The following is a 23812-nucleotide window of genomic DNA, read 5'->3' on the forward strand; positions in this document are numbered from 1 at the left end:
AAAGTATGATTTATTTATTTTTTCAACAACATTCCGAAGATTGTCAAAACATTACACTGGACATTTAAATAAACTGGAAGCAGTGCCTATATAACTCCAAACGCATGCACAGAAGAATTGCCAATCACAAACTTTCCTAAAATTCAAGCTACTCAATAAATAAAAACAAAATTTAAGCTTACCTGATAAATCTCTTTCTTTCCGGATATGGAGAGTCCACAACATCATTCCAATTACTAGTGGGAATATCACTCCTGGCCAGCAGGAGGAGGCAAAGAGCACCACAGCAAAGCTGTTAAGTGTCACTCCCCTACCCATAATCCCCAGTTATTCGACCGAAGGGAAATGGAAAAAAGGAATAACACAAAGGTGTAGAGATGCCTGAGGTTTAGTAAAAAATAACTGTCTTAATTAAGGGTGGGGTCGTGGACTCTCCATATCTGGAAATAAAGAAATTTATCAGGTAAGCATACATTTTTTTTTCTTTCCTAAGATATGGAGAGTCCATGACGTAATTCCAGTTACTAGTGGGAACCCAAGCTAGAGGACACGGAATGAATAGGGAGGGAGAACAAGACAGGCAGACCTAAATAGAATGCACCACCGCTTGAAGAACCTTGCTCCCAAGATAGGCCTCAGCCAAGGCAAAAGTATCAAATTTTAAAAATTTTAAAAGTATGCAGAGGACACCAAGTAGCAGCCTTGCAAATCTGTTCCACCAAAGCTTCATTTTTTAAAGCCCAAGAAGAGGAGACAGCCCTAGTGGAATGAGCTGTAATTCTCTCAGGAGGCTGCTGACCAGCAGTCTCATAAGCAAAACAAATTATACTTCTTAACCAAAGGGAAAGAGAAGTAGCGGTAGCCTTCTGACCCTTACGCTTTCCTGAGAAACAAACAAACAAACAAACAAACAGGGCAGAAGACTGGTAAAAATCCTTAGTCGTCTGTAGGTAGAATTTTTAGCACGCACAACATCCAAGTTGTGCAACAGACGTTCCTTATGAGAAGAAGGTCAAGGACAGAGAGAGGGAACAACAATTTCCTGGTTACTATTTCTATCCTAAACCACTTTCGGAAGAAAACCCAATTTAGTACGAAGATCCACCTTATCTGCATGAAAGATAAGGTAAGGCGAATCACACTGCAAAGCCAAGAGTTCCGAAACTCTACGAGCAGAAGAGATAGCAATAAGAAACAAAACATTCAGAGATAACAACTTAATATCTATAGAATGCATTGGCTCAAACAGAGCCTGCTGAAAAACTTTAAGAACAAGGTTAAGGCTCCAAGGAGGAGCAAGAGGTTTAAACACAGGTCTGATTCTGACCAGGGCCTGACAAAAAGATTGAACATCTGGCACATCTGCCAGATGCTTATGTAAATAAATAGATAAAGCAGAAATCTGAGCTTTCAGAGAACTGACTGACAACCCTTTCTCCAGACTTTCCTGGATAAAAGACAAAATCCTAGGAATCCTGACCCTACTCCAAGAGTAGCCTTTGGATTCACACCAATAAAGGTATTTACGCTATACCTTATGGTAAATTTTACAAATAACAGGCTTGCGAGCCTATAGCATGGTCTCCATATCCGACTCAGAAAACCCACGCTTAGTCAGAACTAAGCGTTCAATCTCCAAGCAGTCAGCTTCAGAGAAACGAGATTTGGATGGAGGAACAGACCCTGAGATAGAAGGTCCTTCCTCAGAGGCAACCCCAAAGGTGGCAGAGATTACAGCTTTACTAGGTCTGCATACCAGATCCTTTAAGGCCATGCAGGAGATATTAGAATTACTGACACTCTCTCCTGTTTGATACGAGCAATGACTTGTGGAAGGAGCGCAAACGGAGGAAACAGGTATGCAAGCCCGAAAACCCAAGGAACCGCCAGAGCATCTATCAGAGCAGCGTGCGGATCTCCCGACCTTGAACCATACCTTGGAAGCTTGGCGTTCTGCCAAGATGCCATCAGATCCAACTCCGGCACCCCTCACTTGAGGGTAAACCTGGAGAACACCTCCGGATGGAGAGTCCACTCCCCGGGATGAAATGTCTGTCTGCTCAGGAAATCTGCTTCCCAGTTGTCCACTCCAGGAATGTGGATGGCAGTCGGACAACAATTGTGAGCTTCCGCCCACTGAATAATCCGAGCCATCTCCGTCAAGGTTTAGGAACTCAGAGTTCCTCCCTGGTGGTTGATAGAAGCCACTGAGGTGATGTTCTCCAACTAAAACCTGATAAACCGGGCTAAGCCATCAGAGCATTGTAAATTGCTCTCAACTCCAAGATGTTTATTGGAAGAGCAGACTCCTCCAGAGTCCATAGTCCCTGAGCCTTTAACAAGTCGCAGACTCCTTCCCAACCTAGCAGGCTGGCGTCCGTGGTCACTATCACCCAGGAAGGTCTCTGGTAGCATGTGCCCTGAGACAAATGCTCCTGAGCAAATCACTGCGGGAGAGAGTCTTGTCGCACGGGTCTAGATCTATCCTCTAAGACAGATCCGAATGGTCTCCGTTCCATTGTCTGAGCATGCATAACTGCAGAGCTCTCAAATGGAATCGAGCAAAGGGAATGATGTCCATGGAAGCGACCATCAGACCAATTACCTCCATACATTGAGCTAGACGGTCGAACAGTAGACTGAAGAGAGAGGCAAGAAAAAACAAACAAACTGATTTTCTGTCAGAAAATTTTTCATAGATAGGGAATCTATTATGGTTCCTAAGAAACCACCCTTGTAGCTGGAACAAGGGAACTCTTCTCCAGGTTCACTTTCCATCCATGAGAACGTAGAAAAGGCAACAAGATCTCTGTATGAGAGTTTGCTTGTTGAAAATATGGCGCCTGAACCAATGTCACCCAGATAGGGCACCATTGCAATTCCCCAAGACCTGATCACTGCCAAGAAAGCCCCACAAACCTTTAAGAAAATTCTGGGAGCTGTGGCAAGGCCAAACAGAAGAGCCACAAATTGAAAGTGTTTGTCTAGAAAGGCGAATCTCAGGAACTTGTGATGATCCCTGTGGGTGGGAACATGAAGTTACGCATCCCTTAGGTCTATGGTCGACATGAACTGACCCTCTTGAACCAAAGGAAGAATGGAACGAATGGTTTCCATTTTGAAGGACTGTAGAAACTTGTTGAGACACTTTAAGTCTAAAATGGGTCGAAATGTTCCCTCTTTTTTGGGAACCATGAACAGATTTGAATAGAATCCTAGACCCTGCTCCCTTACTGATACTGGAACAATCACTCCCAGGGAGGAAAGGTCGTAAACGCAGTTCAAGAATGCCTCTCTTTTTACCTGGTCTGTAGATAATCTTGAGAGGTGCAATCTGCCCCCAGAAGGGAAAGATTTGAATTCTCTTTTGTAACTCTGAGATACTATGTCCACAGCCCAAGGATCTGGGACATTTCGTATTCACGCTTGACAAAACAGGGAAAGTCTGCCCCCCACTTGATCCAATTCCGGATCGGGGGCCAACCCTTCATGCTGACTTAGACTCAGCTAAGGGTTTCTTTGATTGATTCCCCTTGTTCCAAGATTAAATGGGCTTCCAAGAAGACTTGGACTGTTCCTGCTTGGAAGAGGGAGAGGAAGACTTTTGACCTTTGAAGTTACGAAAGGAACGAGAATTAACTTTGACGTCCTTAGGTCTGTTCTTGTCTTGTGGTAGAAAAGACCATTTTCCACTCGTAATATCAGAAATTATTTCTGTCAGACCAGGTCCAAACAAGGTTTTACCCTTGTAAGGAAGCGCCAGAAGCTTGGACTTGGAGGTAACAGCTGACCAAGATTTTAGCCACAAATCCCTACGGGCTAAGACAGTGAAGCCAGACATCTTGGCTCCCAGTCTAATAAACTTGCATGTTAGCATCAGAAATAGAGGAATTGGCTAGTTTGAGAGCCTTAATCCTATATTGGATCCCCTCCAATGGAGTCTCTACTAAAATTGATTCAGACAAGGCGTTGCACTAATAAGATGCTGCACTTTCTACTGTGGCAATACAAACTGCAGGTTGCCATTGAAGACCTCGATGAACATACATCTTTTTCAAATAAGCTTCCAGCGTTTTGTCCATGGGATCCATAAAGGAGCAGCTATCCTCTATATGGATCATAGTTCTCTTAGCCAAAGTAGAAGTAGCCCTTTCTACTTTAGGCACCTTGCACCATGAATTTTGAATGTAATCAGCAACAGGAAACATCTTTTTAAAGATGGGAGATGGAGATGAAAAGGTATCCCTGGCTTCTCCCATTCCTGTGCAATAATCTCCGTCACACAGTCTGGAACAGGAAACACTTTCACAGAGGAACATCATAGTATTTATTAAGTTTACTAGACTTCTTAGGGTTGACAACGACAGAAGTATCGGAGTCGTCCAGAGTAGCCAATACCTCCTTTAACAGTACACTAAGGTGTTCAAGCTTAAATCTGAAGTTTACTTCTTCAGTATCAGATGAAGAATTTATACTGTCCGAATTTGAGATTTCACCCTCAGAGGCTACCGACATATCCTCCTCATCAGACTTATGAGGCAGGGCAACCTGCGTAGCAGCAGAAGGGACAGATACCTTACTATCTGAAAATTGTTCAATTTTCCTCTTGTGTTTCCCCAAAATAGGAAAAGCAGATAATGCCACAGATACCGCAGAAGATACCTGTGCAGCAAAATCTGCAGGCAAATAAACTCCTCCAGGAGGCAGAGCACTGTATGTGACGCCATAGAGGCTTTGGGACGTTTGAGGAGAAAGTTGTGGCATTGCCTGAACAGCATCATCCTGAGAGACAGAGGGCAACAATTTATCTTTAAATTGGAGTGTTCTAGCTAAGCATGCAGCACAGAATTGCATAGGCAAAACAATTTGTGCTTCAAGGCTTAACAAGCATTTGTCAAAAGACACAGAGTCTTGGTCCATGTCCATAATACTAAATAAAAAATTAAATTGTAGAAATTTTTTAAATACACTGCCACAGCCGCTTAACGTTATGCAAAAAATCTTTAAAATAATAAACCAATCAGGCTCCCTACACCTCAGACAGGCTGAGGTGCTTTACCGTAACACATACACAATTTGGCTTCCAGAAGTCTCTAAAATGATCATATAGTAGATTGACACTGAAGAGACTAAAATTCAATGACACCACTCCGCTCCGTGAATATCAGACAGCAGAAAGAAGTCACATGACCGTCAGAGAGAGGAAACTATGCAGCAAGTAAAAGGCGTGCGTTTCCCTCTGCCTACAACATCGGAGCTTAATTTACACAAACGCTCAAGCAGTTTGTCAGTTAGCCTGTTCTAGCTAAGCAAGCAAAGAAAACCAACTGCCACATTTTAAGTGTTTTTTTACATTAATCCCTGTATAAAACATAAGCCACACACATACTAATAAAGTATTTCAACAAAATTAGGCCAAAGAGGAAAAACGTCCCAATAAAGGGAAGATTAACCCCTAGTCTCAAGAAAAAGTATTTTTCCAGCCACCAGTTAAACTTTAAAAAGACCTTTATTCGTTTCTTACAGGGTCCATCATATCAACAACAACGTTTCAAACCTATGCCAGGTTCTTAATCATGTCATGATTAAGAACCTGGCATAGGTTTGAAACGTTGTTGTTGATATGATGGACCCTGTAAGAAACGAATAAAGGTCTTTTTAAAGTTTAACTGGTGGCTGGAAAAATACTTTTTCTTGGATATATATTGGGGTCTGGCTAACCCTTTTCCCGTGCCCCAAAAAGGAAAATAGGTGCTGTCTTTCACTATCATAACCCCTAGTCTCAACATACATAATGTGCCTGCCCAATGACAAAGAAAATCCTGTATAAAGGATTTTAAAAATGTCCCCATCTACTGCATATAAAATATTCTTCTGAAGTGCAAGTCTCCAAGACCTAGAAGACAAAAGCACTTGCCTGCAGTCTAGCTGTCTGGCAGGAAGACAGCTCATAAGGCATGAAAGGACACATACTCTTTACAGAGACATGAAGAAAAAGAAAGAATATAGTAACCAACTCTGGCTTTCTGTACCATGGGCAGCAATGTGTTAGGAAGTTGTGAGGTAGCCCTTGCTTTGTTTCCTAACTGTTTAAAAGCCACCACTACTCTATTGAAGAGATTGACGTGGACTCAGCTAAACCCAAATCCTTGCTTTCAGGGAAAAATATCCGAAAAAGGAATTAATTTCTTCAGACACCAAACGTCACCTCCTCCATTGACAGAGGCAAAGAGATGACTGGGGATTATGGGTAGGGGAGTGACACTTAACAGCTTTGCTGTGGTGCTATTTGCCTCCTCCTGCTGGCCAGGAGTGATATTCCCACTATTAACTAGAATGACGGTGTGGACTCTTAGGAAAGAAATTATCTTTATTTTAATGGTTCCAAACAGTGTTTCAGGCTATAAAGTTATTGATCAGTTCTAGGGTTATACAGATGATGCCGCATAGCATGTGTTATAGCTTGGTGCCCTTCAGGGTTAATAAACAAAAACCTGATACACAGAATTTTACAGGATTCAGCTCTTTCCAATTAACTTTTAGCATCAAATTTGCTTTTTTCTCTTGGTATATTTTGTTAAAGGCTACACCTAGGAAGGCTTACAGGCTCATTTATAAGGATCTGCAGTCCACCTCTTATCTCACAGTCTGGCTGTCTATAGTTAATAACAACAACATGTACTGTTAGTTCATGTGTGCCATATAGATAACAGTGCTCACTCCCAGGGAGTTATTTAAAGGGACAGTGTACACCAATTTGCATATTCTTCTTTATAGCAGTGTCTATTACATGCAGTTATATGACCAGATAGCGACCTAAAAATACAGTATAAAACCTTTGAAAAACTTACTTAGAAGCTCCCAGTTTAACACTGTTGATGAGGTAAGCCTGGGACACACATTGAAAGGGGCTTGGAAAATAGAAAGAGCAGAATCACCCCTCCTCTGAATATGAAAAGACAGATAACACAAAAAATAGCAGCAATAATCTGTAGACCTGGGTCTACATCTGATACTTTGGGGCTTGGTTAGGAGTCTGAAAACCAGCACAATGTTATTAAAAAAAAAATAAGAAAAACTATACATTGTTTCAAAAGCACTCCCAGATGGGCTATATAAATGAGCTAGTGACGCATGGGATATACAATGCTACCAGAAGGGGCAAAGTTTCCTAAACCTCAAAATGCCTATAAACACACCCCTCGCCACACCCACAATTCAGTTTAACGAATAGCCAAGTAGTGGGGTGTTAAAGAAATTAGTAAAAAGCATCAACAAAGGAATTTGGAAATAATTGTGCTTTATACAACAAAATCATAACCACCATAAAAAGGGTGGGCCTCATGGACTCTCGTCAATATGAAAGAAATGAATTTATCAGGCAAGTTCTTACATAAATTATGTTTTCTTTCATGTAATTGGCAAGAGTCCATGAGCTAGTGACATATGGGATAGCAATACCCAAGATGTGGAACTCCACGCAAGAGTCACTAGAGAGGGAGGGATAAAATAAAAACAGCCATTTTTCACTAAAAAAAAAATAATCCACAACCCAAAATATAAGTTTATTCTCATAAATGAAAAGAAAAAACTTAAAACATAAGCAGAAGAATCAAACTGAAACAGCTTCCTGAAGAACTTTTCTACCAAAGACTGCTTGTGAAGAAGCAAATACATCAAAACGGTAAAATTTTGTAAATGTATGCAAAGAAGACCAAGTTTCTGCTTTGCAAATCTGATGAACTGAAGCTTCATTCTTAAAAGCCCATGAAGTGGAGACTGATCTAGTAGAATGAGCTGTAATTCTCTGAGGCGGGGCCTGACCCGACTCCAAATAAGCTTGATGAATCAAAAGCTTTAACCACAAAGCCAAGGAAAGCAGAAGCCTTCTGACCTTTCCTAGAACCAGAAACTATAACAAAAAGACTAGAAGTCTTCCTGAAATCTTTAGTAGCTTCAACATAATATTTCAAAGCTCTTACCACATCCAAAGAATGTAAGGATCTCTCCAAAGAATTCTTAGGATTAGGACACAAGGAAGGAACAACAATTTCTCTATTAATGTTGTTAGAATCACAACCTTAGGTAAGAATTTAAATGAAGTCCGCAAAACCGCCTTATCCTGATGAAAAATCAGAAAAGGAGATTCACAAGAAAAAGTAGATAATTCAAAAACTCTTCTAGCAGAAGAGATGGCCAAAAGGAACAACACTTTCCAAGAAAGTAGTTTAATGTACAAAGAATGCATAGGCTCAAAAGGAGGCGCCTGTAAAGCTTTCAAAACCAAATTAAGACTCCAAGGAGGAGAGATTGATTTAATGACAGGCTTGATACGGACCAAAGCCTGTACAACACAGTGAATATCAGGAAGTTTAGCAATCTTTCTGTGAAATAAAACAGAAAGAGCAGAGATTTGTCCCTTCAAGGAACTTGCAGACAAACCCTTATCCAAACCATCCTGAAGAAACTGTAAAATTCTAGGAATTCTAAAAGAATGCCAAGAGAATTTATGAGAAGAACACCATGAAATATAAATCTTCCGAACTCAATAATAAATCTTTCTAGAAACAGATTTACGAGCCTGTAACATAGTATTAATCACTGAGTCAGAAAACCCTCTATGACTAAGCATTAGGCGTTCAATTTCCATATCTTTAAAATTAATGATTTGAGATCCTGATGGAAAAACGGACCTTGAGACAGAAAGTCCGGCCTTAATGGAGGTGGCCAAGGTTGGCAACTGAACATCCGAACAAGATCTGCATACCAAAACCTGTGAGGCCATGCTGGAGCCACCAGCAAAACAAACGATTGATCCATGATGATTTTGGAGATCACTCTTGGAAGAAGAACTAGAGGCGGGAAAATATAAGCAGGTTGATAACACCAAGTGTCAACGCATCCACTGCTTCAGCCTGAGGATCCCTGGACCTGGACAGGTACCTGGGTAGTTTCTTGTTTAGATGGGAAGCCATCAGATCTATTTCTGAAAGAGCCCACATCTGAAAAATCTGAGAAAACACATCTGGATGGAGCAACCACTCCCCTGGATGTAAAGTCTGACGGCTGAGATAATCCGCTTCCCAATTGTCTATACCTGGGATATGAACCACAGAAATTAGACAGGAGCTGGATTCCGCCCAAGCAAGTATCTGAGATACTTCTTTCATAGCTTGGGGACTGTGAGTCCCACCCTGATGATTGACATATGCCACAGTTGTGATATTGTCTTTCTGAAAACAAATGAACGGTTCTCTCTTCAACAGAGGCCAAATCTGAAGAGCCCAGAAAATCGCACAGAGTTCCAAAATATTGATTGGTAATCTCGACTCTTGAGATTTCCAAAATCCTTGTGCTGTCAGAGATCCCCAACCTGAAAGACTCGCATCTGTTGTGATCACAGTCCAGGTTGGACGAACAAAAGAGGCCTCTAGAACTATACGATGGTGATCTAACCACTAAGTCAGAGCAAGTCGAACATTGGGATTTAAGGATATTAATTGTGATATCCTTGTATAATCCCTGCACCATTGGTTCAGCACACAAAGCTGAACAGGTCTCATATGAAAACGAGCAAAGGGGATCGCGTCCGATGCTGCAGTCATGAGACCTAAAACTTCCATGCACATAGCTACTGAAGGGAATGACTAAGACTGAAGGTCCAACAGGCTGCAACCAATTTTAAATGTCTCTTGTCTGTTAGAGACGGAGTCATGGACACTGAATCTATCTGGAATCCTAAAAAGGTTTCTCGTCTGAGAAATCAAAGAACTTTTTGGTAAATTGATCCTCCAACCATGTTTTCAAAGTAACAATACTAGTTGATTTGTGTGAGATTCTGCAGAACGTAAAGACTGAGCTAGTACCAAGATATTGTCCAAATAAGGAAACACCACAATACCCCGCTCTCTGATTACAGAGAGTAAGGCACTGAGAACCTTTAAAAAGATTCTTGGAGCTGTCGCTAGGCCAAAAGGAAGAGCGACAAATTGGTAATGCTTGTCTAGAAAAGAGAATCTCAGAAACTTATAATGATATGGATGAATCCGAATATGAAGATATGCATCCTGCAAGTCTATTGTGGACATATAATGTCCTTGCTGAACAAAAGGCAGAATAGTCCTTATAGTCACCATTTTGAAAGCTGGTACTCTTACATAACGATTAAAAATTTTCAGATCCAGAACTGGTATGAATTAATTTTCTTTCTTTGGAACAATCAATAGATTTGAATAAAACCCCAAACCCTGTTCATGAAACTGAACTGGCATGATTACCCCTGAAAACGACAGGTCTGAAACACACTTCCGCAAAGCCTGAGCTTTTACTGGATTTGCTGGGATGCGTGAGAGAAAATATCTTCTCACAGGTGGTCTTACTCTGAATCCTATTCTGTACCCCTGAGAGACAATACTCAGAATCCATTGATTTTGGACAGAATTTATCCAAACATCCTTGAAAAAAATTAATCTGCTCCCTACCAGCTGAGCTGGAATGAGGGCCGCACCTTCATGCGGACTTGGGGGCTGGCTTTGGTTTCTTAAATTGCTTGGATTTATTCCAATTTGAGGAAGGTTTCCAATTGTAAACAGATTCCTTGGGGGGAAGGATTAGGTTTCTGTTCCTTATTTTGTCGAAAGGAACAAAAATGGTTAGAAGCTCTAGATTTACCCTTAGATCTTTTATCCTGAGGCAAAAAAACTCCCTTCCCCCCAGTGACAGTTGAAATAATCGAATCCAACTGAGAACCAAATAACTTATTACCTTGGAAAGAAAGAGATGGCAATCTGGACTTAGAAGTCATGACAGCATTCCAAGATTTAAGCCACAAAGCTCTTCTAGCTAGTATAGCTAAAGACATAGGATTTAACATAAATTTTGATGATATCAAAAATGGCATCACAAATGAAATGATTAGCATGTTGAAGCAAGCGAACTATGCTAGACAAATCAGAAGCCAATTCTTGTTGCGCAAAATTTTCCAACCAAAAGGTTGATGCAGCTGCAAAATCAGCCAAAGAAATTGCAGGCCTGAGAAGATGACCCGAATATAAATAGGCTTTCCTTAGATAAGATTCAAGTTTCCTATCTAAAGGATCTTAAAAAGAAGTACTATCTTCTATAGGAATAATAGTACGTTTAGCAAGAGTAGACATAGCCCCATCAACTTTGGGGATCTTTTCCCAAAACTCCAATGTAACTGCTGGCAAAGGATACAATTTTTTAAACCTTGAAGAAGGATTTAAAGAAGTACCAGGCCAATTCCATTCCTTAGAAATCATATCAGAAATAGCATCAGGAACTGGAAAAACTTCTGGAGTAACCACAGAAGGTTTATAAACAGAATATAAACGTTTACTAGTTTTAATATCAAGAGGACTAGTTTCCTCAATATCCAATGTAATCAACACTTCTTTTAACAAAGAACGAATATACTCCATTTTAAATAAATAAGTAGATTTGTCGGTGTCAATATCTGAGGAAGGATCTTCTGAATCAGATAGATCCTCATCAGAGGAGGATAATTCAGTATGTTGTCAGTCATTTGAAATTTCATCAACTTTCTGAGAAGTTTTAAAAGACCTTTTACGTTTATTAGAAGGCGGGATGGCAGACAAAGCCTTGTGAATAGAATCAGCAATAAATTCACAGGTATATCTTGTACATTAGATGTTGAAGGAACAGCAACAGGCAATGTACTATTACTGATGGACACATTATCTGCATGTAAAAGTTTATCATGACAACTATTACAAACCACAGCTGGAGATATAATCTCCACAAGTTTACAACAAATGCACTTAGCTTTGGTAGAACTGTTATCAGGCAGCAGGGTTCCAACAGAGATTTCTGAGACAGGATAAGATTGAGACATCTTGCAAAATGTAAGAGAAAAAACATATAAAGCAAAATTATCAATTTCCTTATATGGCAGTTTCAGGAATGGGAAAAAAATGCAAAAAGCATAGCCCTCTGACATAGAAAAAAGGCAAGAGGTATATAAGGAATGGGGTTTTAAATAAAGAAATTATTTGGCGCCAAGTATGACGCACAATGTAACTGAAAATTTTTTGGCGCTAACAACATCCGGAAATGACACAGTCGCGTCACCAACGACGCAACCTTGTGCAAGGAACTCTGCGTCAACTAAGACGCCGGAAATTACGAATTTGCATCATCGGACGTACTTTCGCGCCCAAAAATTCTCGCGCCAAGAATGACGCAATAAACGTTGCCATTTTGCGCCCTTGCGGGCCTAATTTTGCCCACAAAATTGAAGGGAAAAAAAAGTCAATTTGAAAAAAGAAACCCCAGGTAAGAAAAATATTACCTAAATATGTTTTTCCCCAAATATGAAACTGACAGTCTGAAAAAGGAAATACATAAACCTGACTCATGGCAAATATAAGTACAATACATATTAAAAACTTTATATTAATGCATAAAGTGCCAAACCATAGCTGAGGGTGTCTTAAGTAATAAAAACATTCTTACCGAAAGACACCCATCCACATATAGCAGATAGCCAAACCAGTACTGAAACAGTAATCAGTAGAGGTAATGGAATATGAGAGTATAGCGTCTATTTGAAAAGGGAGGTAGGAGATTAATATCTACGACCGATAACAGAGAACCTATGAAATAGATCTTCTGCGAGGAAAACCATTGCATTCAATAGGTGATACTCCCTTCACATCCCTCTGACATTCACTGTACTCTGAGAGGAACCGGGATTCAAAATGCTGAGAAGCGCATATCAACGTAGAAATCTTAGCACAAACTTACTTCACCACCTCCATAGGAGGCAAAGTTTGTAAAACTGAATTGTAAGTGTGGTGAGGGGTGTATTTATAGGCATTTTGAGGTTTGGGAAACTTTGCCCCTCCTGGTAGGATTGTATATCCTATATGTCACTAGCTCATGGACTCTTGCCAATTACATGAAAGAACATATGCTATTCAGACATAAATAACATGGCGCAGAAATGAAGAAAAAAAATGTGCTTAACAGAAGAAAAAATAGTAATGAATCATCCCCGATTGTATTTACACAGCCTCTTATAAGCCAGTAAATGAAAGGCACAGGACAGTCCTAGGAAACAAGTAAATGTATGACAGCGCCACAGCATAAAATAACTCAAGCAAACTGCATCTTGTGAGCTCATGACAACCAAATCGCTGATCACAGCACCAGATTGGCGATCTCCCTGAACTGCAGGCATGATCATTGGTGGCACTCCCAGAGCTACATGGGCGTGTCAATGATGTCACCAAAAACCTGCGCGGTGACATCACAGAGGGGGCAGGACTGCAATATGACCAGAAAGTAAGGGAGCTGGATGGGGGGTGTTCCTGTTCAAAACCCCTTGATTGCAGCTCACTTACGAGCCACAGACCTCCACGTCCCCACATTTGAAAGAGAATTGCCTGCTCTTTTAAAGAAAAAGTATAAACACAATAAATGCGGATTTGCTTGGGATTGGGACATTATACACTTAATAAAATATGTTATGTCTAGAGACTCCTAATAAAATGTATCTTCTTGTAGACAAGTCCATCTTTTTCTAAAAATGCATTCAGATAAGAAGCAGGGCTTAGAAATGAACATATGAGCTTACCTAGGTTTAGCTTTCAACAAACAATACCAAGAGAACAAAGCAAATTTGATAAGTACATTTTTAAAAGTTGTTTAAAATTACAACTAGTGCTGCGGAATCTGTTGGCGCTCTACAAATAACCGATAATAATAAAATAATAATGCCCTATCTGAATCATGAAAGTTTAATTCTGACTAGACTGTCTCTTTAATGAGGGTATGACCCTTAAATAAAAGTTATTCATTTTTATACTGCAGCGCTTTCACAAACCCAACACTGTGTAGTCTGGTTGTTGCAGCTAACACTAATTCAAGGGCAATATATTTGGCTTAAGTGCTATCAATTATTAATCATTTAACCTTTTTTCCTAAACCCTGACACCCTGTTATTACTATCAACACCATTTATTTATAAAACACCAACATATTCTGTAGTATTATGATAGTAGGTAAAATAATATTTACAGAACACAATTACACACTGTAAATTACAAGACTGGTCATTTTACTAAAACACTTGGCGATCATTTCTGACAGAGCCAGTCTGACAGAGGGTGCTTGTAGGGGGAGGAGCCTGTTATTGACATGGCAACATTAGAAGTGACCATGGAGTTAATTTTTACTTATTTGTTGTTCAAATGAAGCAACTTTACAATTCACTATTTATGTTCTTGGATCCAAGTATAGCTAATCATTAGCATGACTTTATACCCTAAGCATCTGATGTAGGCTTAAAGGGACTTTAAACCCAAAATTTGTCTTTCATGATTCAGATGGAGAATACAATTTTAAACAACATTACAATTTTAAACAACATTCCAATTTATATCTATTATCTAATTTGCTTCATTCTTTAGATATCCTGTGTTGAAGAAATAGCAATGCACATGTGTGAGCCAATCACGAGGCATCTATGTGCAGCTATCAATCAGCAGCTACTGAGGCTATCTAGATATGATTTTCAGCAAAGGATATCAAGAGAATGAAGCACATTAGATACTAGAAGTAAATTAGAAAGATGTTTAAAATTGCATGCTCTTTCTAAATGATAAAAGAAAAAATTTGGGTTCCATGTCCCTTTAAGGGGACAAGAAAATGCTTAGATTATAAAGTTGTGTCATGGTCAGTATATGCTGAAATCCAGCCCTATATTTAATACTGTTTAAAAGGAAATAACAAGAAATTTAACATAAAAACGAAATAATTTTATTTTGCATTATGTTGTATTAAAAATATAATAGAAAACAACCTTACCACAAGTTTAAAAGACTGATTTTGCAGCAGATCAGACACTCCATAAATATGCAGAATATCATTATCTTCAAAAGCACTTGCCACGACAGGAGCAAAAAAGTTCTTTGCATAGTAATGAAGCATTTTCCACTTCCCCCCATACTCTGCAGGAAATAACAACAAAAAAATGAGCTGATTGGTATCTGGGGAAACGTTTCTATTTTAATTTACTGCAACCGGACAAGATTTGCAATAAAGAACAATAGGTACAAGTGGTCTTCCAACAGGGGCAGGTAACTTATTTAGCAATGGGTTCTATTACCGAAGTTTCTTTCATGATCCAGATAGAGCATGCAATTTTAAGCAACATTCTAATTTACTCCTATTATCGATTTTCTTCATTCACTAGATAACTTTATTTTAAAAAGCAGGAATGTAAGCTTACAAACCAGCCCATCTTTGGTTCAGCACCTGGGTAGCGCTTGCAGATTGGTGGATAAATTTAGCCACCAATCAGCAAGCGCTATCAAGGGTGCTTAACCAAAAATAGGCAAACTTGTAAGCTTTCATTCCTGCTTTATCAAATAAAGATACCAAGAGAACAAAGAAAAATTGATAATAGTAATAAATTAGAAAGTTGCTTAAAATTGCATGTTCTATCCGAATCATGAAAGAAACAATTTAAGTTCAGTATCCCTTTAATTAAGAAAATAAAAAACACACCAGCAAAAACATAGGCTGGGGTCTCCTGGGCTGTCACCACCATGAAAGAAATGAATTTATCAGGTAAGCATAAATTATGTTTTCTTTCATACAGGTGGTGAGAGTCCATGATCCATTACTCCTGGGAACTAATACCCAAGCTGTGGAGTCCATGAGTAATGAGACATAAAGGGTGGGATTTAGAATTATATTTTTTTTCACTGAAAAACTAAATCCACAAAAACCCAAAACCCATTTTTTTAATGCACTTAAAATTTAAACAATCAAGGTGAGACAGCTGCCAGAATGACCTTCCTACCAAAGCCTCAGAAGAAGTAAAAACATAAAAATGGTAGAATTTAGTATAAGTATGCAAAGACCAAGTAGCTGGCTTGCAAATTTGGTCAACCGAAGCCGAAGATTTAGGGACAGAATCAGAAAGGTCTATTATAGCATTGAACTACAACAGCATCATATGTAACCCTTTAAAAAAGCTATTGAGGAATGGAAAAACGTACACCCTCCTAAAGAAGCTATATTAAATACTTACAAATTCGAAGCGTGCTAAGCTCAACTGAAAAATAACAGAGAAATAGATAAAATAGCATGCCAAATCTGACGTGTGTGTACTAGAGGGCATAAGTGTGCTAACCCGATGTGTGTTAAGCCAAAAAAACTAATATTCTAGAGTGCACGTGGAAAAAAAAAAAACCTATGCAATCCTAAGGGCTCAAGAGTGCTAACCTGAAGTGCTCTGTCCCAAAGGCCAATGTAAAAAATTCAAATGAACTAAGCGCACCCACAATCCAATAACTGCAAAACAAACTAACAAAAGGGGAATAATATATAGATTCTGTCCCAAGGACTGACTATATCAATCAATATATAACAATAAATACCCACATAAGGCTATGGGAGTGTCATATAGATCCGTGTTTTTCAACTCCAATCCTCAGGACCCTTAACAGGCTAGATATTCATTATATCTTTCTAGAGCACAGGTGAAATAATCATCTGAAGGGTGAGAGTAGGTTCGAAACCATGGCTACTGATCAGCTGATTATTTCACCCGTGCTCTAGTATCTGGCCTGTTAAGGGTCCTGAGAAACACTGATACAGATAAAAATATGATACTTACCAACAGACACCAGTAAAACCAGCAGAAAGCCAAACCAGTACTGAAACAGATCAGAAAAGGCTATAGATTAGTATATTGTAAATCCATAAATGGAGGCAAAAGACAAGTCCCTGCGACTAATTATGGAAGGCCTGTGACAAATTTTCCCATGAGGTGAAACTAAAAAAAGACCCAACAACCATACACCATATACATCCCTCTGACAAACACTGTACTCTGAGGGGAAAACGGGCCTCAACATAGACTGAAACCCCTTTCTCTGTAGAATCAAATGCACATCTTCATTCTTCAACCATCTCTAGTGGAGGAAAAGACAAAACTTAGGTACCTGTGAGGTGGGAGCGGTTTTATAGAGCTATTGGGGTTTGGGAATCTTTGCCCCCACCAAGTGGTAGGGAAGTGTAGTTCCCAGGAGTAATAAATCTTGGACTCTCACCACCTGTATGAAAGAAATACAGTATACACCAAGTACTGATATGGTTTTACTCTAGCCTACCTATTGATGACCACGAAGGAGCCTGCCAAATGTCATTTAATTGCCAGTACAGAGCCCCCATTGTATGTCCTTCTCCACTGATTATTTCATTCTGACTCTGTCTATAGAACTCAGTTTGAAGTTTCACACATTGTGCCTGCATTACCTAAAAGAGAGGTGAAAATGAGAAAGATTGACTGTTATTTTACAAAAATAGCCAGATGAAATTTAAACTATTAAATCTGTCCTATTATGAAATGTCTGGGATTAAGTAACGATGTATGTGCCATAGGTTTTGTGGCTTGTGCAATATTATGGGGGGTGATAATATATGGTGTGTATTACTTTAATTTATGCCAAAAAATATAGTATTTGCAAAAAAAAAAAAAAAAATTGGCCGCATTGTCTACGCAAAAAAAAAAAATGCAATCATCAGTTAAAGGGATATTTTCTTTAAGGATTCGAACATAGCATGCAATTTAAAAATACAAAATAAAAAAATAACTACTATTATAAAATGCACTTTTGTTTTCGTATCCTTTGTTGAAAAAGATACATAGGTAGGTAGCATGCTCATGTCTGGAGTACTGTATGGGAGGGAAATACTGCTGCCATGTAGTGCTTTTGCAATTGTATAACACTGTTTGCAGCACTATATAGGCAAAATTGCTTTTGACACTACACCCCCCCCCCTAAATTTACTTACCTGCTTTTAAACAAAGGATAGCAAGAGACAAAGTAAATTTGATAATAGAAATAAATTGGAAAGGTGTTTTTTATGACAATTTATGTCATAAACCACTGAAAGACTTTAGGTAAGAGGTTCTGAACCACTTTGATAGCAGAAAATGCCGTCAAAGTGCCTATCTGGGCATGGAGCACATTTGAGATCAAAGACCATTTTAGATAAATGCAATGTTTCAAGTTTTTAGCAAAACAGGTCTTCAAGAGAAAATTAAACTTTTAGGACTAATAGCGCATACAGATTTAAAAACTTTCCAATTTTTGTTTTATCAAAAGTACATCTCAACTCCTGCCCATAAGAGCTCTAGAGCATGCATGTGCCTTCAGCACTAAATGACAGCAGTATTTGCAACAAAGTTACACAAAAAGTGCTCAAGACGCATGCACTCTCCAGAACCTACCTAAGTATGCCGTTATTGAAAGGAGATAACCTTACAGGATGCCAAGAGGAACCAATCAATTTGATAAACGAAGTCAATTGGAATCTTGAAAGTTTAAATTGATTTCAACATCTATTTAAGAACAAACAAATTATTGAATAATTTATATAAAGTTTTGGCTGGTGACGATGGGATGCCATCTTTGGCAGTCAAGTTGTTATACCCCATCTTTCTCATGCACTTCCTATACTACAATTCATTGCATATCAAACCAGAGGATCACTTCTCAAGATACAGGAACACTGTCCCTAGTGGTTGTTTAGAGATACTACGTGTACATACTATGAAATTGTAATTTCCATGTAAGTAGTACTTTAAATATATAAACACAAGTGTTACAAAAAAACAAAAAAAACACATGAAGAGGATACAAAAAAGGTATAGAGAAAGGACTACTTTCATTAAAGAGCATTTGGTTCAAATTTATCAACTGTAATATTATAAAACTAGTCCTAAAGCCAAAATCCGCATTCACTTGGATCCCCCCTCTCCTTCCCTCCCTCCCCTTCCCTGCCGCTCTCAACTTTTTTTTTTCCTTTAGTGCAGCGGTCCATCCCCCCTTGCTGTCTGATCCTCAATGACTTATCCTTCCTTACAGATAGGGATGTTTGTCTCGCGCTGCAGTCTCTACTGCGCACGACTGCATCGGACAAACATACCTGGCTTTTTGGAATATAGGATTAGGCAAAAAAGGTTGAAAGCACCATTTTCAATATCTTTTACTAGTTACATGTGGAGACATACAGAGAGCATTAAAACAGCAAAATGTTGGTAGATCAAGTGACTCTGGACTGGAACAGTTTGGAAACAAACTAAAGACTTCTCCTTTCAATCAACGGCGCTCCTTATCATTCACCTAAAAGTCAATATGGTCAACTTGTGTAAGCTCAAAATCTTTCCCACATAGTCAATTAGATATGGAAGTTATCAGGAGATATTACTTTCTATAAGAAGCCATGCTATGCTACAGTACTTTACATGATAAGGTGCAATATATTCTTGTGTTACCTGAGTCAAGTATAAGGTATGTTGAAATTCTATAACAGGATCACTGGATAATGGCATCTTGTAGTGAAGAGCAGCCTGTATAAGCATCTCCTTGTTACCATTCAAATGGTGCTGCCGGTGGGAACTGAAATTGCTAATGTAAGACCAGTCATCACGTAGGGAAACCTAATTAAGCAGAATACATTTTAATCATATTCAGTTATCCTTCATATGTAACCAGACAATGACTAAATCTTTTTGTGTTCTCTTGCTGTGTGTGAAACAAATGTGCTATCATTAATATATTAGTAGCGTGTGCCTAAACACCAAATCCCAAATGGAATAATATGCAGTAATATGTTAAAACATACACAATTAAATAAAAACAGAATTTATGTTTACCTGATAAATTACTTTCTCCAACGGTGTGTCCGGTCCACGGCGTCATCCTTACTTGTGGGATATTCTCTTCCCCAACAGGAAATGGCAAAGAGCCCAGCAAAGCTGGTCACATGATCCCTCCTAGGCTCCGCCTACCCCAGTCATTCGACCGACGTTAAGGAGGAATATTTGCATAGGAGAAACCATATGGTACCGTGGTGACTGTAGTTAAAGAAAATAAATTATCAGACCTGATTAAAAAAACCAGGGCGGGCCGTGGACCGGACACACCGTTGGAGAAAGTAATTTATCAGGTAAACATAAATTCTGTTTTCTCCAACATAGGTGTGTCCGGTCCACGGCGTCATCCTTACTTGTGGGAACCAATACCAAAGCTTTAGGACACGGATGAAGGGAGGGAGCAAATCAGGTCACCTAAATGGAAGGCACCACGGTTTGCAAAACCTTTCTCCCAAAAATAGCCTCAGAAGAAGCAAAAGTATCAAACTTGTAAAATTTGGTAAAAGTGTGCAGTGAAGACCAAGTCGCTGCCCTACATATCTGATCAACAGAAGCCTCGTTCTTGAAGGCCCATGTGGAAGCCACAGCCCTAGTGGAATGAGCTGTGATTCTTTCGGGAGGCTGCCGTCCGGCAGTCTCGTAAGCCAATCTGATGATACTTTTAATCCAAAAAGAGAGAGAGGTAGAAGTTGCTTTTTGACCTCTCCTTTTACCAGAATAAACAACAAACAAGGAAGATGTTTGTCTAAAATCCTTTGTAGCATCTAAATAGAATTTTAGAGCGCGAACAACATCCAAATTGTGCAACAAACGTTCCTTCTTTGAAACTGGTTTCGGACACAGAGAAGGTACGATAATCTCCTGGTTAATGTTTTTGTTAGAAACAACTTTTGGAAGAAAACCAGGTTTAGTACGTAAAACCACCTTATCTGCATGGAACACCAGATAAGGAGGAGAACACTGCAGAGCAGATAATTCTGAAACTCTTCTAGCAGAAGAAATTGCAACTAAAAACAAAACTTTCCAAGATAATAACTTAATATCAACGGAATGTAAGGGTTCAAACGGAACCCCCTGAAGAACTGAAAGAACTAAATTGAGACTCCAAGGAGGAGTCAAAGGTTTGTAAACAGGCTTAATTCTAACCAGAGCCTGAACAAAGGCTTGAACATCTGGCACAGCTGCCAGCTTTTTGTGAAGTAACACAGACAAGGCAGAAATCTGTCCCTTCAGGGAACTTGCAGATAATCCTTTTTCCAATCCTTCTTGAAGGAAGGATAGAATCTTAGGAATCTTAACCTTATCCCAAGGGAATCCTTTAGATTCACACCAACAGATATATTTTTTCCAAATTTTGTGGTAAATCTTTCTAGTTACAGGCTTTCTGGCCTGAACAAGAGTATCGATAACAGAATCTGAGAACCCTCGCTTCGATAAGATCAAGCGTTCAATCTCCAAGCAGTCAGCTGGAGTGAAACCAGGTTCGGATGTTCGAACGGACCCTGAACAAGAAGGTCTCGTCTCAAAGGTAGCTTCCAAGGTGGAGCCGATGACATATTCACCAGATCTGCATACCAAGTCCTGCGTGGCCACGCAGGAGCTATCAAGATCACCAACGCCCTCTCCTGATTGATCCTGGCTACCAGCCTGGGGATGAGAGGAAACGGCGGGAACACATAAGCTAGTTTGAAGGTCCAAGGTGCTACTAGTGCATCCACTAGAGCCGCCTTGGGATCCCTGGATCTGGACCCGTAGCAAGGAACTTTGAAGTTCTGACGAGAGGCCATCAGATCCATGTCTGGAATGCCCCACAGCTGAGTGACTTGGGCAAAGATTTCCGGATGGAGTTCCCACTCCCCCGGATGCAATGTCTGACGACTCAGAAAATCCGCTTCCCAATTTTCCACTCCTGGGATGTGGATAGCGGACAGGTGGCAGGAGTGAGACTCCGCCCATAGAATGATTTTTGTCACTTCTTCCATCGCTAGGGAACTCCTTGTTCCCCCCTGATGGTTGATGTACGCAACAGTTGTCATGTTGTCTGATTGAAACCGTATGAACTTGGCCCTCGCTAGCTGAGGCCAAGCCTTGAGAGCATTGAATATCGCCCTCAGTTCCAGAATATTTATCGGTAGAAGAGATTCTTCCGGAGACCAAAGACCCTGAGCCTTCAGGGATCCCCAGACCGCGCCCCAGCCCATCAGACTGGCGTCGGTCGTGACAATGACCCACTCTGGTCTGCGGAATGTCATCCCTTGTGACAGGTTGTCCAGGGACAGCCACCAACGGAGTGAGTCTCTGGTCCTCTGATTTACTTGTATCTTCGGAGACAAGTCTGTATAATCCCCATTCCACTGACTGAGCATGCACAGTTGTAATGGTCTTAGATGAATGCGCGCAAAAGGAACTATGTCCATTGCCGCTACCATCAACCCGATCACTTCCATGCACTGAGCTATGGAAGGAAGAGGAACGGAATGAAGTATCCGACAAGAGTCTAGAAGCTTTGTTTTTCTGGCCTCTGTCAGAAATATCCTCATTTCTAAGGAGTCTATTATTGTTCCCAAGAAGGGAACCCTTGTTGACGGAGATAGAGAACTCTTTTCCACGTTCACTTTCCATCCGTGAGATCTGAGAAAGGCCAGGACTATGTCCGTGTGAGCCTTTGCTTGAGGAAGGGACGACGCTTGAATCAGAATGTCGTCCAAGTAAGGTACTACAGCAATGCCCCTTGGTCTTAGCACAGCTAGAAGGGACCCTAGTACCTTTGTGAAAATCCTTGGAGCAGTGGCTAATCCGAAAGGAAGCGCCACGAACTGGTAATGCTTGTCCAGGAATGCGAACCTTAGAAACCGATGATGTTCCTTGTGGATAGGAATATGTAGATACGCATCCTTTAAATCCACCGTGGTCATGAATTGACCTTCCTGGATGGAAGGAAGAATAGTTCGAATGGTTTCCATCTTGAACGATGGAACCTTGAGAAACTTGTTTAAGATCTTGAGATCTAAGATTGGTCTGAACGTTCCCTCTTTTTTGGGAACTATGAACAGATTGGAGTAGAACCCCATCCCTTGTTCTCTTAATGGAACAGGATGAATCACTCCCATTTTTAACAGGTCTTCTACACAATGTAAGAATGCCTGTCTTTTTATGTGGTCTGAAGACAACTGAGACCTGTGGAACCTCCCCCTTGGGGGAAGCCCCTTGAATTCCAGAAGATAACCTTGGGAGACTATTTCTAGCGCCCAAGGATCCAGAACATCTCTTGCCCAAGCCTGAGCGAAGAGAGAGAGTCTGCCCCCCACCAGATCCGGTCCCGGATCGGGGGCCAACATTTCATGCTGTCTTGGTAGCAGTGGCAGGTTTCTTGGCCTGCTTTCCCTTGTTCCAGCCTTGCATTGGTCTCCAAGCTGGCTTGGCTTGAGAAGTATTACCCTCTTGCTTAGAGGACGTAGCACTTTGGGCTGGTCCGTTTCTACGAAAGGGACGAAAATTAGGTTTATTTTTTGCCTTGAAAGGCCGATCCTGAGGAAGGGCGTGGCCCTTACCCCCAGTGATATCAGAGATAATCTCTTTCAAGTCAGGGCCAAACAGCGTTTTCCCCTTGAAAGGAATGTTAAGTAGCTTGCTCTTGGAAGACGCATCAGCCGACCAAGATTTCAACCAAAGCGCTCTGCGCGCCACAATAGCAAACCCAGAATTCTTAGCCGCTAACCTAGCCAATTGCAAAGTGGCGTCTAGGGTAAAAGAATTAGCCAATTTGAGAGCATTGATTCTGTCCATAATCTCCTCATAAGGAGGAGAATCACTATCGACCGCCTTTATCAGCTCATCGAACCAGAAACATGCGGCTGTAGCGACAGGGACCACGCATGAAATTGGTTGTAGAAGGTAACCCTGCTGAACAAACATCTTTTTAAGCAAACCTTCTAATTTTTTATCCATAGGATCTTTGAAAGCACAACTATCCTCTATGGGTATAGTGGTGCGTTTGTTTAAAGTGGAAACCGCTCCCTCGACCTTGGGGACTGTCTGCCATAAGTCCTTTCTGGGGTCGACCATAGGAAACAATTTTTTAAATATGGGGGGAGG

The 23812-nt window shown here is 40.2% G+C and overlaps 1 protein-coding gene across 3 annotated transcripts in view; it reads right to left on the minus strand.

The window, feature by feature from the left end:
* MANBA (mannosidase beta) overlaps window positions 1-23812 on the minus strand; it is a 143037-nt gene that overhangs the window by 12442 nt on the left and 106783 nt on the right. For all 3 annotated transcript variants that reach the window (XM_053703498.1, XM_053703497.1, XM_053703499.1), the window contains 3 exons: window positions 19337-19501; window positions 17166-17310; window positions 14851-14993 (listed from right to left, as the gene is read on the minus strand). In XM_053703498.1, the coding sequence (XP_053559473.1) occupies window positions 14851-14993; window positions 17166-17310; window positions 19337-19501 (453 nt within the window). The remainder of the gene's footprint in view (window positions 1-14850; window positions 14994-17165; window positions 17311-19336; window positions 19502-23812) is intronic.

This window comes from Bombina bombina, chromosome 2, assembly GCF_027579735.1.
Source record: "Bombina bombina isolate aBomBom1 chromosome 2, aBomBom1.pri, whole genome shotgun sequence".
NCBI classification, from domain to species: Eukaryota; Metazoa; Chordata; class Amphibia; order Anura; family Bombinatoridae; genus Bombina; species Bombina bombina.